This window comes from Colobus angolensis, unplaced genomic scaffold (genome assembly GCF_000951035.1).
Source record: "Colobus angolensis palliatus isolate OR3802 unplaced genomic scaffold, Cang.pa_1.0 Scaffold37, whole genome shotgun sequence".
NCBI classification, from domain to species: Eukaryota; Metazoa; Chordata; class Mammalia; order Primates; family Cercopithecidae; genus Colobus; species Colobus angolensis.
Genome location: NW_012117043.1, coordinates 3,799,811 through 3,816,583, shown reverse-complemented (window position 1 = coordinate 3,816,583; position 16,773 = coordinate 3,799,811). Strand labels below are relative to the sequence as shown.

General features: G+C 37.2%; 2 protein-coding genes across 5 annotated transcripts in view; one reads left to right on the top strand and one right to left on the bottom strand.

Annotated features, from left to right (window-relative positions):
• Positions 1-6,553, top strand: part of RPS6KB1 (ribosomal protein S6 kinase, 70kDa, polypeptide 1) — a 68,042-nt gene extending 61,489 nt beyond the window's left edge. For 3 of the 4 annotated variants that reach the window (XM_011953661.1, XM_011953660.1, XM_011953662.1), the window contains 2 exons: positions 1,397-1,509; positions 2,537-6,414. In XM_011953661.1, the coding sequence (XP_011809051.1) occupies positions 1,397-1,509; positions 2,537-2,774 (351 nt within the window). In that variant the 3' untranslated portion in view covers positions 2,775-6,414. Of the gene's footprint in view, positions 1-1,396; positions 1,510-2,536 lie in introns of all 4 variants that reach the window. The other variant, XM_011953663.1, reaches the window with a different exon arrangement.
• Positions 6,554-8,221: 1,668 nt separating this feature from the next.
• On the bottom strand, positions 8,222-16,563 carry RNFT1 (ring finger protein, transmembrane 1). The gene is made up of 6 exons (XM_011953659.1): positions 16,522-16,563; positions 15,617-16,211; positions 14,493-14,651; positions 13,444-13,509; positions 10,337-10,438; positions 8,222-9,081 (listed from the first exon to the last, which is right to left on the bottom strand). Exons 2-6 carry the CDS (start codon positions 15,674-15,676, stop codon positions 8,947-8,949), a joined length of 522 nt encoding a protein of 173 aa, XP_011809049.1. The 5' UTR covers positions 15,677-16,211; positions 16,522-16,563; the 3' UTR covers positions 8,222-8,946.
• Between the last annotated feature and the right edge of the window lie 210 nt (positions 16,564-16,773).

Below are 16,773 nucleotides of genomic sequence, written 5' to 3'. Positions count from 1 at the left end.
TCAACAAATATTTCAATTCCTGTTGTAAGACCCCATCACATAATTAGAGGAAATTCAAAGATGATTAAGGCACAGCCTGTACCTCATGGTAGTTACAGCTTTAGTTCACTAGAATGTTTGTAAAATTATTCTCTGAAGTTCACATATAACTGTCACAATTCATATGCACTTCAGAATTGCACCTCACTCTTTGGGCCTTCACTCAGAGCTTTGTTGAGTCTTACGTATTGTAACACATAATGCTTACTCATAGATTTTGATAAATAGAAGATAGGTGAAGATGGTTAAAAGAATGAACATTGACAGCTAGAGAAATGACAGCTGGTAGCCAAATAGTAAGGTCCAAGAGAGAACTAAAATGAACAGAACTGCATTTTTGCCTATTACAACTGAAAGGTTTTGAAATGTTGATACTTATTCATCAAGAAAATACCAAATTCTAGCTGGGCAGAGATCACACATGCCTATATAGTCCCAGCTACTTGAGGGGCTGAGGTGGGAGAATAGCTTGGTTCCAGGAGTTTGAGGCTGCAGTGAGCTATGATATCACCACTGCACTCCAGCCTGGGTAATATAGGGATACCCCATCTCTTAAAACAAAACACAAATTCTGTCTGATCATTGGCATAAAACCAGAAAGATCACAAGATCTGACTTTGATGCCAAGTCAGAAAATTGTTTTTACTTTGGCCTAATTATGAGAAACTGTTTTGGGGTGATAAACTTAATTGCTTACATGCCTGTGGCTAGAAACACTAGAAGTTTCTTTATGTTTCTCCTGGTATTTAACATCTTTTTTTTTTTAAATTTTTGAGATGGAGTCTTGCTCTGTTGCCCAGGCTAGAATGCAGTGTTGCGATCTCTGCTCACTGCAACCTCTGCCTCTCAGGTTCAAGTGATCCTCTTGCCTCAGCCTCCCAAGTAGCTGGGATTATAGGCGTGCACCACCATGCATGGCTAATTTTTGTATTTTTAGTAGAGACGGTGTTTCCCCACATTGGCCAGGCTGATTTTGAACTCCTGACCTCAGGTGGTCTGCCTGCCTTGGCCTCCCAAAGTGCTGGGATGACAGGCGTGAGCCACTGTGCCTGGCCGTATTTAACATCTTCATATGGAGCCTGAATATTCCTGTTTTTTTTCTATTCCTGTCAGCAGGGTGGAATTTTGTTTGCTAGCAATCAGGCTCAATAGAATTCTGTTTTCTTGAAGTGTGTGCCTCATGAAATGGCTGGAAAGAAGTTAACAGGTCTAAAAATGAGGTTGAGGATGTGGGAGAGTGTACACATTGGTGGCTTTAGGTGTGCATCATTGTGTAGGTATGTCAGACTGAACAGCCCCATTTTCTTGAGATATATGACAAAATGCCATTCTGTAGTCCACTGTTACTGTCTTTCAGGGTTTTACATATGTGGCTCCATCTGTACTTGAAAGTGTGAAAGAAAAGTTTTCCTTTGAACCAAAAATCCGATCACCTCGAAGATTTATTGGCAGCCCACGAACACCTGTCAGGTATTTCATTCTTATTTTCATTTTTTTTTTTTTATTACAACCTATAAGGGTGTTTGCTTAAGACATTTATGCCAAGTTACATAAATGAAGGACTGTCATGTTCTCTTTTGTTGACATAAGCACAACATCTATATCTCACATTGCAAAGGACTAGTCTGACTAATCTGTGATGTTATATGGTTTACCTTCCCTCCTGAAAGTAAGCAGCCACACTGGCAAATGTTTCTCTTTATCCATTCACTCAGCATTTATTGTGTACCAAGAGCACCAGCACTGCATGCTGCATGTTCTGTGTGTGTGTGTACAATACTATAATACAGTAATTGTCCCTGTCCTGATGAAGCTTACAATGTAGTGGGAGAGTCACAATAGACAAAGGATATACAAAAATGTAAGTAGTGCTAAGTGCTATAATTTAAAAGGGGGAAAAAAGAATGTAGTGGTAGACAGCAGAGGAAAAACAAGGGGGCTTCTCCTCACAGTGGTCAGAGAAAGGCCTCCCTGGTGTAGTAACATCTAGCAGTGAACAGAAAGAGCCAGCCCTACAAAAATAGAAGGTTTAAGAATGTTGCAGGCAGAAGAACAGCAAATGCAAAAGCCCTGAGGGAGGAGAAAAGTTGTCCTTTTCCTGGAAATGAGATCAGTGTTCCTGGAGTGTGTGGTGAGTGAGGAGGAGAAGGGCAGAGGTTTGGAAAAGGATTTTACTTTAAATGCAATAGAAAGCTGTTTTGAGCAGGGGAGAGTAAAATTATATATATATATATATATATATAATGTATTTAAATATATATATCATTGAGGGGTTTGGGGGTCAGGTGTAGAGGTAAAGAGACTGGTTAGGAAATTCTAGCAGTTAATCTAGGCGGGCGAGAGATGGTTCAACTTTTGCCTTTGTGCTAATCCACATGAAAATAAAATTAAATGAAAATAAATGTCATATTACCCCACTCCCTTTAAATGTAAAGGAAATATGTCTTGTTGAGATGACCCTTAAACAAATGAATGATAGCTCTTCCTTGTCTTAAAGCCCAGTCAAATTTTCTCCTGGGGATTTCTGGGGAAGAAGTGCTTCGGCCAGCACAGCAAATCCTCAGACACCTGTGGAATACCCAATGGAAACAAGTGGCATAGAGCAGATGGATGTGACAATGAGTGGGGAAGCATCGGCACCACTTCCAATACGACAGCCGAACTCTGGGCCATACAAAAAACAAGCTTTTCCCATGATATCCAAACGGCCAGAGCACTTGCGTATGAATCTATGACAGAGCAGTGCTTTTAATGAATTTAAGGCAAACAAGGTGGAGAGGGTGATGTGTGAGCATCCTGCAAAGTGAAACAAGACTCAAAATGACAGTTTCAGAGAGTCAGTGTCATTACATAAAACACTTTGGACAGAGGAAAAATAAACATGGATTTTAAAAAATCAATCAATGGTGCAAAAAAAAAAACTTAAAGCAAAATAGTATTGCTGAACTCTTAGGCACATCAAGTAATTGATTCCTCGTGACATCTTCTCAACCTTATCAAGGATTTTCATGTTGACGACTCGAAACTGACAGTATTAAGGGTAGGATGTTGCTCCTGAATCACTGTTGAGTTCTGATTGTGTCGAAGAAGGGTTATCCTTTCATTAGGCAAAGTACAAAATTGCCTATAATACTTGCAACTAAGGACAAATTAGCATGCAAGCTTGGTCAAACTTTTTCCAGCAACTTGGAATCAAAGACAAAAGAAACTTACCAATTGATGTTTTACGTGCAAACAACCTGAATCTTTTTTTTATATAAATATATATTTTTCAAATAGATTTTTGATTCAGCTCATTATGAAAAACATCCCAAACTTTAAAATGCGAAATTATTGGTTGGTGTGAAGAAAGCCAGACAACTTGTTTCTTCTCTTGGTGAAATAATAAAATGCAAATGAATCATTGTTAACCACAGCTGTGGCTCGTTTGAGGGATTGGGGTGGACCTGGGGTTTATTTTCAGTAACCCAGCTGCAATACCTGTCTGTAATATGAGAAAACAAAAAAGAATCTATTTAATCATTTATACTTGCAGTACTGCTATGTGCTAAGCTTAACTGGAAGCCTTGGAATGGGCATAAGTTGTATGTCCTACATTTCATCATTGTCCCGGGCCTGCATTGCACTGGAAAAAAAATCGCCACCTGTTCTTATACCAGTATTTGGTTCAAGACGCCAAACGTGTTCAGCCTTTGGCTGAAGAACAAAAGAGAGTCAGGATAAAAAATACATACTGCGGTTGGCAAGGTGAGGGAGATAGGGATATCCAGGGGAAGAGGGTGTTGCTGTGGCCCACTCTCTGTTTAATCTCTTTACAGCAAATTGGTAAGATTTTCAGTTTTACTTCTTTCTACTGTTTGTGCTGTCTACTTTCCTTACATTTTTTTCCTCAACAGTTTTAAAAAAAAGGTCTATTTTTTTTTCTCCTATACTGGGGCTACATTTTTTGATTGTAAAAATATTTGATGGCCTTTTGATGAATGTCTTCCACAGTAAATAAGAAAACTTAGTGACTTAATTTAGGAAACATGTTAACAGGACACTGTTTTTGAAATTGTAACAAAATCTACATAAATGATTTACAGGTACAAAGAATAAAAATAAAGGTAACTTTACCTTTCTTAAATATTTCCTGCCTTAAAGAGAGCATTTCCATGACTTTAGCTGGTGAAAGGGTTTAATATCTGCAGAGCTTTATAAAAATATATTTCAGTGCATACTGGTATAATAGATGATCATGCAGTTGCAGTTGAGTTCTATCACCTCTTTTTGTTTGTCTTTTATAATGTCTTCAGTCTGAGTGTGCAAAGTCAATTTGTCGTATTTTGCAACCCTAGGATTTTTTTAAATAGATGCTGCTTGCTATGTTTTCAAACCTTTTTGAGCCATAGGATCCAAGCCATAAAATTCTTTATGCATGTTGAATTCAGTCAGAAAAGAGCAAGGCTTTGCTTTTTGAAATTGCAACTCAAATGAGATGGGATGAAATCCCATGACAGTAAGCAAAAACAGAACCATGAAAAATGATTGGAAATATACCTTTTCAATTGTGGCAATAATTGAAAGAATAGATAAAAGCTCATCTTTGGACAGAAAGCCTTTTTTAAAAAAATCACTCCCTCTTACCCCTCCTCCCTTATTGCAGCAGCCTACTGAGAACTTTATGACTGTTGCTGGTAAATTAGAAGCTACAGTAATAATTAAGGGCAGAAATTATACTTTAAAGTGCAGATCCTTGTTCTCTGACAATTTGTGATGTCTGAAAAAACAGAACCCGAAAAGCTATGGTGATATGTACAGGCATTATTTCAGACTGTAAATGGCTTGTGATACTCTTGATACTTGTTTTCAAATATGTTTACTAACTGTAGTGTTGACTGCCTGACCAAATTCCAGTGAAACTTATTCACCAAAATATTCCTCCTAGGTCCTATTTGCTAGTAACATGAGCACTGTGATTGGCTGGCTATAACCACCCCAGTTAAACCATTTTCATAATTAGTAGTGCCAGCAATAGTGGCAAACACTGCAACTTTTCTGCATAAAAAGCATTAATTGCACAGCTACCATCCACACAAATACATAGTTTTTCTGACTTCACATTTATTAAGTGAAATTTATTTCCCATGCTGTGGAAAGTTTATTGAGAACTTGTTTCATAAATGGATATCCCTACTATGACTGTGAAAACATGTCAAGTGTCACATTAGTGTCACAGACAGAAAGCACACACCTATGCAATATGGCTTATCTATATTTATTTGTAAAAATCCAAGCATAGTTTAAAATATGATGTCGATATTACTAGTCTTGAGTTTCTAAGAGGGTTCTTTATGATTATACCAGGTAAGTGTATAAAAGAGATTAAGTGCTTTTTTTTCATCACTTGATTATTTTCTTTAAAATCAGCTATTACAGGATATTTTTTTATTTTATACATGCTGTTTTTTAATTAAAATATAATCACTGAATTGAAGTTTACTAATTTGATTTTATAAGGTTTGTAGCATTACAGAATAACTAAACTGGGATTTATAAACCAGCTGTGATTAACAATGTAAAGTATTAATTATTGAACTTTGAACCAGATTTTTAGGAAAATTATGTTCTTTTTCCCCTTTTATGGTCTTAACTAATTTGAATCCTTCAAGAAGGATTTTTCCATACTATTTTTTGAGATAGGAGATAATTTGAGGGGAGGGGTGGAGGATGCATGTATGATATTCCATAAATTCAACATTCTTTACTATAGGTGATAAATGATTATAAACAAGATGCATCTTAGATAGTATTAATATACTGAGCCTTGGATTATATATTTAATATAGGACCTATTTTGAATATTCAGTTAATCGTATGGTTCCTAGCTTACAAGGGCTAGATCTAAGATTATTCCCTTGAGAAATGTTGAATTTATGAAGAATAGATTTTAAGGCTTTAAAAATGGTTAATTTTTCAAAAACATCAGTGTCCAAACATCTACCTTTTTCACACGAGTAGACACTAGCAAGCTGGACAAACTATCACAAAAGTGTTTGTCACACATAACCTGTGGTCTGTTGTTGATTAATACAGTACTTTTTCTTGTGTGATTCTTAACATTATAGCACAAGTATTATCTCAGTGGATTATCTGGAATAACATCTGAAAGATGGGTTCGTCTGTGTTTGTGTTTGCTCTTTAAACTATTGTTTCTCCTATCCCAAGTTGGCTTTGCATCTATCAGTAAATAAAATTCTTCAGCTGCCTTATTAGGAGTGCTATGAGGGTAACACTTTTTCTGCTTTTCATCTTGTATTTAGTTTACTGTATTATTTGATTTCGGATTGAATGAATGTAAATAGAAATTAAATGCAAATTTGAATGAACATAAAATAGAAGTGATTTATTTTTTATTATCCTATGATAGGAAGAAATTAGTATATATATCAGGTGTATAAATGGTTTAAATAATTTATTTTCATTAACATATCAGATGTGTTCAAGTTGTCATATAAATAAACTATGTAAGGAATGGGTTAAAAGCTGTTCTGCTGAGAAATTGAAGCTATTTAAGTATGTAACAAGTTTACTGACGTTTATGTTAAATGTTACACATCTTTGATTTTCAAGTTATGTCAGATAGTAGACATGAATTGTTTACTTAAAAAAAATACATGTAACAACCTACGTGAAAGCTAGCTTCACAAAAAACTCTAGGAAGACCACCTTGTGCTAATAATCAACAATTTGTTCAGCCATACTTGGTCAGCTACATTTGATAACTGGATGTGTATGCACAAAATAACGTAGTGAACAAATCTGTTTTAACTAGTGTCTCAATATATCTAGTGTAAGCTGGGTATTTTGCACGAACCACTTCTTACCTGTGAGGTAATTATACCACACTTGCCAAGGGAATTTCTCTACAGAAGCTCTCAAACTGATTTTACCTTGCTATACAACATAGTAGACCAATACTAGTAAAACAATCTTTTAGAAGTCATGATTTGAATTCAGAGTAAATGAGTTTCTGAATCTATGTTACCTTTTTTTGAGGTGAAGGAATAGAGGGATGGAAGAAATGCTTCCAGTTCATCAGCACTGTTATTGGATGGCATAGCTCCATTAGATTTTCTCCCTTTTCAATTTATACGTAAACTGCATTCCCCAAATAAATAAACCCACCATGCACCTCCTTGGTTATTTAAACACATTAAAAAACAGTACTGTCTGAATAGTTACAGGGTAAACAAATGTATTACATAGGTATTGTAATAGGGCTGAAGTAAAATGCTATTCTTGTGTTTGAACAGGAAGTCATCTTGGCTATCCTTCACAGCCGAATTGTAATCCCAAATTGTTTTTCTCACCCATCCTCTGCTGTATACCTAAATAATACAACTATTAGCATCACCACAAAGCCATTTAAATAATATTTGTAGTGGGTCTCAAAGTAGATAACAAAGTGAAATATACTATAATTGAATACAGTTGTACTTAGAACCCGGTAGTATTTACCTGGAGAAAAAAAGGTACAGGCTTGCTAATGTTCATTTGTCAATTTGGATGGCCATACAGTCATGAAAGTGCCTTCTATAACCAGTTGGTCAGTATCCTTATTAATCCATGTGCTGGTTTAGCTTTTGTCTTACCAGTACAGCAAATTTGTTTTCTATCTCTGCTTCCTAAGTTCTCCTTTCTACCACCTTTTCCTTGACTACAAACTGATAGATGTACTCTAAACTTAGATATAAGCACTAGCAGCCCTTCAGACATGTTTTAGATTTCAGATTCCTCCTTAGAGGTAACAAGGGGAGAAAGTGCTTCATTCCCTTTTCTAGCACCCTGCACAAATACCTAGAGGCAAAAAACCACACTATAAAAACCTCATGACCACCTCTCAGTGCAAGCTTTAATCTTCCAATTGATGGTGATTCAAGCATAAAATTCCAAAACTTTTATAGAGAAGACTAATTGTAAGGGCAATTCTTCTAAGATTTTAGGGCATCTGTCTTGAAACTTTTTTCTTTTTTTTTAAATAGAGATGGGATGTTGCTCAGGCTGGTCTTGAACTCCTGGGCTCAAGCAGTCCTCCTGCCTCTGCCTCCCAAAGTGTTGGGATTACAGGTGTGAGCCACCATGCCTGGCCATTTGTCTTGTTTTTTATACTATTCAAATCATGAAGTAAGCCAGCTGTTTGTAATCCACATGAATTATTTTAATAGTTACTTCAAGATACTCCATGGTACTATACAAAAAGCATGATCATGAACATTAAAGCTGATGGCAGGAAGAATTTATGACGTCCACAGACAAAATGAATCCATTTATTTTCACTGATTACTGGTCTTACTACAGAGAATAATACAATACTAAAATGTATCATCCTCAGTAAATTAATCTTCACTTAGAAAATCTGTTACTGATAAAATATAACATTTAGAATTTTCATTTAAAAATATAAATTTTATGAAAATATTAATTTTTAGGATGGGAATTATAAAAGTCAATGCTGAACAAAATTCTACTTTTAGATAGTATGTATCTTAAAATATTATGAAAAATATTCTTTATTCTGAAAACAATGTCAGGAAAGAATACCTGAGTTCTCTAAATCCACTAGTTCTAATTTCAAATTGCTATTTTGGTAACATTAAGAAAACACATTTACAATTTAACACTGCAGTTACCTGTCAAATAATTAGAATAGAATAAATGTTGCATATACATTAGGTTGAACATTATATATATTTTAAAATAGGGTTCTTTCATTTAATCTTTTGGTGAATTGGACCATAAGTCTTACATTCTAAAACCATCTGGAAACATTTTTCTTGCAGCCCTGAAAATCCATTCTGATGCCTTATCAGTAGTTATTATGACCAAATGGCATTCGTATTTTGTGGCCTTAATAGTTTATACAACTTAATATATTTGAAGGTGTGATGAAGTGGCTCCATCTTTCCATTTGTTTATATGGTCTGAAATCACAGTTCTGCAGAGTGGACATGTTTTCTCTCTGTTAAACCATAAGGTAATGCACTCTTCACAAAATATATGCTGTAATGGAATTAAGAATTAGATTTTATACTTGATAATCATTTTAAATCCATCACATTGTAGGGAATGAAAGGGATTCTTTTTTTTTTTTTTTGAGATGGAGACTGGAGACTTGCTCTGTCACCCAGGCCGGAGTGCAATGGCGCCATCTCGGCTCACTGCAACCTCCAACCCCCGCAGGTTCAAGCGATTCTCCTGCCTCAGCCTCCCAAGTTGCCGGGATTACAGGTGCCTGCCACCACCATGCCCAGCTAATTTTTGTATTTTTAGTAGAGACAGGGTTTCACCGTGTTGGTCAGGCTGGTCTCGTACTCCTGACCTCAGGTGATACACCCGCTTGGGCCAAAGTGCTGGGATTACAGGTGTGAGCCACTGTGTCCAGCCTGAAAGGGATTTTGAAGAGCACTAATCTCCTCATTTTACAGTTGTGAAAATAGAGAACATATGAGACATTCAAGAAGACAAAGAGCAGTATGATTGGCACTAGTGTTCTGGCTGTACCATCCACTTAACCATAAAAGCTATACTTAGGTGACACCTTTAAGATTAAGTGTGATAGGCCGGGCGCGGTGGCTCAAGCCTGTAATCCCAGCACTTTGGGAGGCCGAGATGGGCGGGTCACGAGGTCAGGAGATCGAGACCATCCTGGCTAACACGGTGAAACCCCGTCTCTACTAAAAAATACAAAAAAAAAAACTAGCCGGGCGACGTGGCAGGCGCCTGCAGTCCCAGCTACTCGGGAGGCTGAGGCAGGAGAATGGCGTGAACCTCGGAGGCGGAGCTTGCGGTGAGCTGAGATCCGGCCACTGCACTCCAGCTTGGGTGATAGCGAGACTCCGTCTCAAAAAAAAAAAAAAAAAAAAAAAGATTAAGTGTGATAACAGCTTAAAGTCTTGGAGTTACTAGTAACTGCCATAAAGTGTAGGAAAGGGCCACAATCCAGTAACAAATGGTGTTCTAAATGGCTAGTATCCAATTATAAAAATAGCCTGTTTTTTAATCACTTTGGTATTCAATCTGCCAGTTAAATTATTTTTCCCTTTCATACACTCCTCTGCATAAAAATTTTCAGAAGGGACAAAGCCAATCCACCAATCCCCTGATAATGAATAAATTACTAGCATGTACACTGAATGCTACCTTCCACTAAACACTAGATTTTTTTTTTTTTTGCCTTACAACAAACATAAATGTGACTTTTGCAAGTCACAGAAAAGTGTTGTATTTAGGTTTTTAAATTTAAAAATATAATTACCTGACAGATGAGAAGAACTGGCTTCTGAAATTCAGCTTGACATATTGAACAAATATCATCCACATCTGAACACTGTCTCTTGCTGGCAGCCACTCCATAACTCTATGAAGATAGTAAGTTCTGTTCATCTACAAATTTCTTTCTTTCCTGTTCTCAAATTACATAAGTGATGCTGTACTTCTCAAATCTCCCTGGAACCAGGCATTTGAAAACCTTCCCAAAGGATACAAACATTTCAAAGCTGAACCACATATACAGAACCACCTCTTGAGTGTACCAAGATGAAATCAATAAATAATACATAATAGGATTTTGGAAGATTGTTAGATCTACTAGCTTTCCAAAGGATGATAGTGCTTCAAATTCAACATAACTGGCTTAAAAGACTAAGCAATCTGAAACATAACTATTATAAAATCTATAGCCATGTATTATTTGATGCTGGACTGCCACATGGAGCTCACTTATTACCTGCAGCAGTGGTTCATAAAATCAATCCAGCCAAAGCTTGGCTGGCTGAATGTAACTCATGTGGAAAGCTTGCTTTAAAAATAGATTCCCAGGCTGGGCGCGATGGCTCAAGCCTGTAATCCCAGCACTTTGGGAGGCCGAGACGGGCGGATCACGAGGTCAGGAGATCGAGACCATCCTGGCTAACACAATGAAACCCCGTTCTCTACTAAAAAATACAAAAAAACTAGCCGGGTGAGGTGGCGGGCGCCTGTAGTCCCAGCTACTCCGGAGGCTGAGGCAGGAGAATAGCATGAACCTGGGAGGCGGAGCTTGCAGTGAGCTGAGATCTGGCCACTGAACTCCAGCCTGGGCGACAGAGCCAGACTCTGTCTCAAAAAAAATAAATAAATAAAAATAAAAATAGATTCCTCTGTTCCACACAATATTGATTCAGTAGGACCAGACATATTGGGATGTGACCCAGTATTCTATTATTTGAAAGGTCTCCAAGTGACTGCAATATGAAGATGACTTAGGGACCACTGAAGAGTGTTCTGTCACTAGGTCTAAAAATTATTCCAAATTATAAAAAGCATTTAGTGCTAAACATGAAAAAGTTTTATAGAGAAACTGCAACTGTAAATGTCGCTTGGGTAGAATAACTACTGTGAAAACTAACTGAACAAAAATGCAACTATTTGAATTTTCTTCTCTTCTAATGTCCTAATAACAAGTTTCTCATCTCTTAAGATTTTAACTTCCTCACCAGATTCAGAACGTAGGCATTAACTAGATGTGATGTTAATAACCCTCAGTGAAATTTGGAGAAATCAAAATGTTACAGATGAAACCTGCTTTCTGTAGAAATGATGGGGAAGAGGTAACTAAAGAGATGTAAAAACACCCAAGTTCAGTCACGGTCATGAGGGTAAAACATGACTTAACATATCTGAAGTTACCTAAACTTCTTGTACTAAAATGTCTCAGGCTAACAACATCAAAATCAAAGTAAAACTCAAAGGAAAAAGATATTAAAAATTAGGTTTTTTTGAGACTGGTGATAAAGATTTCAGAAACTAGTCAGAATACTGTTAGATGATCTTGGTGTCAATTTCCCTTCAGTAAGGTATCATTTAGCAAAGTACATGTGCAGATAATTATGCTGACAAGCTTTTAAAACATTACTCATCTGGGCTGGGCGCGGTGGCTCACACCTGTAATCCCAGCACTTTGGGAGGCCGAGACGGGCGGATCACGAGGTCAGGAGATCAAGACCATCCTGGCTAACACGGTGAAACCCCGTCTCTACTAAAAAATACAAAAAGCTAGCCAGGCGAGGTGGCGGGCGCCTGTAGTCCCAGCTACTCGGGAGGCTGAGGCAGGAGAACGGCGTGAACCCGGGAGGTGGAGCTTGCAGTGAGCTGAGGTCCGGCCACTGCACTCCAGCCTGGGCGACAGAGTGAGACTCCGTCTCAAAAAAAAAAAACAAACAAGAAAAAAAAACATTACTCATCTGGCATCTTGGAGACTCCCTCTCCAGATAGTAACTGCCATTTCCCTGGTAAAGGAGACTTGAACAAATCAAAGTATTGATGACTGATATCCTCTCTACAGTTTGTCTCAGAGAAAGAATATCAGGGTATTTTCTTGAGAGTATTTCGGCACAACAAATCTTACAAGGCCAATTATAGTAAAATGATTGATGCTCACATCATCAGTTGAACTGACTTAGACAAAGCTGAACTCTCTGAATTTTATTATGTCTTGTCTAGAGAAAGAAGCTTACATAGGATGTAGCAAAGTTTGTTTCTACATTGCTAGCTCTATCTTAGGGAAAAGATGCCCTGGCCAGTTAGTCTGGTTTACTTTGTAGACATAAAACTTTTTTTTTTTTTTTTTTTACAGTATATTATTCTGTTGGGATTCTTTTAAGTCAGTCTCCTTGAGCCCTGGTAAAATGACTGCAAAGTTGAGAATCAAACCCTGAAATCTGGTGACCGTAGGTACTGGGAACCTTTCAGGCTACTAAGTAGTAAATTAGGGTTCTCTATGACATCCTTTCACTGCAATTTGCAACATCAATAGAATCACATAATCATATTATAAATGACATCAGAGTCTCAATTAATTGTTAAATTTCATGCCATGAACTTACTTGTGCACATATAATCGAGCAATGGGGAAATTTGCTCCAGTAAGAAAACTGCAAGAGACATGATTTTTGGCAATGAGCTTTCTAAACATACACAATAAATTATAGTCGAAGGATTTTCACAGGTGAATAAGGAGTTAATAGGAATACACAAAGCCCCCATTTGTGGATTTAAAAAGAGGAACAAAAGTTCATAAGATTTTTAAGGGTTTACAAGCCCTTAAAAATGTCAAATGGATTGAAGGGGCAAGAGACAAGTTCAAATATATAAGCACTGCAACAATCAGCAGGTGGTTGTCAATGTGTGATTCAAGAATCTGATCATAGAGATAAAACTCCTAAATTATTATAGCCCCAAGTGCCAAAGTACTAGAAAATCATCAAAGTAAAAGAAAAGGATCATCCCTTTATGAAATCCATTCTTGTAAAACTGCTGCACTAAAAAAATTTTAGCAATGAAGAAAGGTGAAGGTGTTTTTCTTAACTGATAAAAAGTACTTACTGGTTGTGTAAAAAATATTCGTAAAACCTGTCTGAAAGTTCTCAGATGCCCAAAAAATTCCAAAAGCTGAAAAGGGAAGCAAGAGATCATTTATTAATTCAAACGGTCCTATCTGCTAAACCCAAAAACCAAAGCTGAAACCCCGTAACATCAAATCCTCATATTAACTTAATGCTCATTATATGTCACAACTAATCATTTTGTGCTGAATATTTTATTCAATTTATAGATTTGAGCCATCTCAGCAAGCTGAAGTACATTTAAACACCTAGAGTAACAATTTGATCAAGACAAATACAAACAACTATGTCAAAGTCGAAGTAATTTTATCTGATTCACGTTTTTAACATTTAGATTTTATTTTATTACTATTTTTGAGACAGAGTCTCACTCTGTCGCCCAGGCTGGAGTGCAGTGGCATGATTTCAGCTCACTGCAACCTTTGCTTCCCAGGTTCAAGCAATTCTCCGCCTCAGCCTCCTGAGTAGCTGGGACTACAGGCGCCCGCCACCATGCCTGGCTAGTTTTTTTTCGTATTTTTAGGAGAGATGGGGTTTCACCATGTTGGCCAGGCTGGTCTTGAACTCTTGACCTTGTGATTCGCCCACCTCGGCCTCCCAAAGTGCTGGGATTACAGGCGTGAGCCACCGCGCCTGGCCAACATTTAGATTTTAAAGTTTCGTAAAGTGATTATTAGGTTGAGGGGCACAGACATGGAGCGAACAGGACAAGGTACTCTACTAGTTTAAGAATTATGTGTATGACAGTGTTACTACCGAGGATGGGTATGTTATTCCACTTGTTTTCCCTACTTAGATAATCCACACTATGTGAAAGTCTACTCCCCTTCCCTCCAATGAAAACTGAGGACCGCTGGATTAAGATAGTCTATTTCTGTTTCTCCATTTCTAAACAGAAATAGAACCTGCTATTGCTTCAAACTAGTGATATGAAGATAAACTATAAAACTGTTAAAGAGGAAAACAGTAGTATGTATCAGTAATCATTAATATGAATCATGCAGTGACAAGATTTGTAATGTTACCTACTTTTAGTATGAGGTAGAGTAAAGCCAGCAATATCCCAAGACTCCATCTAGTTACGTTAGCAAACTCCCCATAGCTTATAAGATAGCGAAACCAAACTGGTATGGGAACAAAAGTTCGGTAGTATTGACATAATTCTTCTAAAAGCATATACCAGTAACCCTAAAAAATAAGAAAACAAATAGATCTACCCAAACTACTTAACTACATAGCGCAAACAATACTAGACTGAGAACACTGAGTATATGATACAATAACATAAATAACTATAAAATTAATCTTCATAATGATTATGACTGAACCTCAAGCTGGTTCTCACATATTACAGTCACCGAGTGGTCTGCTTTGAAAGAATTTCTAGGCTGGACATGGTGGCTCCCAGCACTTTGGGAGGTCGAGATGGGCGGATCACCTAAGGTCAGGAGTTCGAGACCAGCCTGGCCAACATGGTGAAACCCCGACTCTACTAAAAATACAAAAATTAGCTGGGTGTGGTGGTGGGCACCTGTAATCCCAGCTACTCAGGAAGCTGAGGCAGGAGAACTGCATGAACCTGGGAGGCTGCAGTGAGCCAAGATCACCACACTACTGCACTCCACCCTGGGCAACAGAGCGAGACTCAGTCTCCAAAAAAAAAAAAAAAAAAAAAAAAAATATATATATATATATATATATATATATAGTGAAAATGTTTTATGTATATTGCAAGTAAAACCTATGTGAGTATGTTTTTGCTGATTATAAAAATTTAAAAGTTTTAATTGCCTATGGGAAACCACTGAATAATTGTATATAGTCAACTGTCAATTGATAATGCCTTGGAGAACAGAAGTACAAATCTAAATAGTTTCCCATATATGATGTGGGGAAATAGTTTCCCATATATGATGTGGGGACTGATTTTTAAATTATTCTGAAACAAATATAATTCTGATTTTATCCAAATAGGTTAATAATCAGGTTCAAGTGCCTGAACAAATGGTTGCCAAGCTGAAATAATACAGATAATTAAAGCTATAGTTAGCAAACTGAAAAATTGCAAAAGGAAGATTCATTTAAACAAAGACTAAATAGCATTAATGTGATTCGTTAACATCACTCCAATAAAGCATAAGTTAGTTTCTTACCTTAGATTTAAAAGGCATGATGAAAGAAGGCACCAATAAAATAAGGCATTTTAAGCCCATGAAAAAGAATTTCAGAATGAAGTCTGTAATTCCAACAATCCAAAGTACTTCCCAGAAGCTCAAATGGTCCAAAGTAGGATTTAAAAAAATTAAGCTACCAAAAGAAAAACATCATAATTTACCAGAGCAACATACAAAGGTAAAGTATTAATAAAGGGTTTTAATTTGCTACAAATATTTTGATATGTAAAAAATATGAATTTGGCAGGATATCAGAGTTCACAATAATGGAATGGAGGGTCATTTTGCTTATTTTAGAGAGACTTTTAGAATGTTTGGATTTTAGATCTTCCCTTCCATAGAATAAGGAAAAAGTCTTCAGTTTGTCATAGTTGACACCTTTCTAGCCTGTAAACGAGAAAAACTCATCAATACCAAACATCTGCCATGTTTATCTTAACCAATTCCAATTAAGATTCCATCTCTTCCTTTCAGTGAATTGCTTGTTAAGATCATCAACTCCCTCTGTATGGCTAAATTTCAAGGTCACTTCTCTTTTTCCGTCTTCCCTCCATGAATAATTTTCTTTCTAGACATTTTTTTTTTTTTTTTGAGACGGAGTCTTGCTCTGTCGCCCAGGCTGGAGTGCAGTGGCCGGATCTCAGCTCACTGCAAGCTCCGCCTCCCGGGTTTACGCCATTCTCCTGCCTCAGCCTCCCGAGTAGCTGGGACTATAGGCGCCCGCCACCTCGCCCGGCTAGTTTTTTGTATTTTTTAGTAGAGACGGGGTTTCACCATGTTAGCCAGGATGGTCTCGATCTCCTGACCTCGTGATCCGCCCATCTCGGCCTCCTAAAGTGCTGGGATTACAGGCTTGAGCCACCGCGCCCGGCCTCTTTTTAGACTTTTAACACAACACTCTTCTATTTCTCATATTTCACTGCTGGTTTCTTCTTAGTCTCCTTTGCTGTTTCTCTTCTAATTGTGGTCATGTCCAGTACTGGGCTCTCTGTCTACACTCTCTTTCCTGGGTTAGTTTTGTCCAGTCCTGTGGTTTTTAAATATCAACCATATGCTCCTGATACCAAAATTTATAGCCTTAACCTCTACCCTGAGTTCATGACATATATTTGGTACCACTTTCTTATCAATTCTAC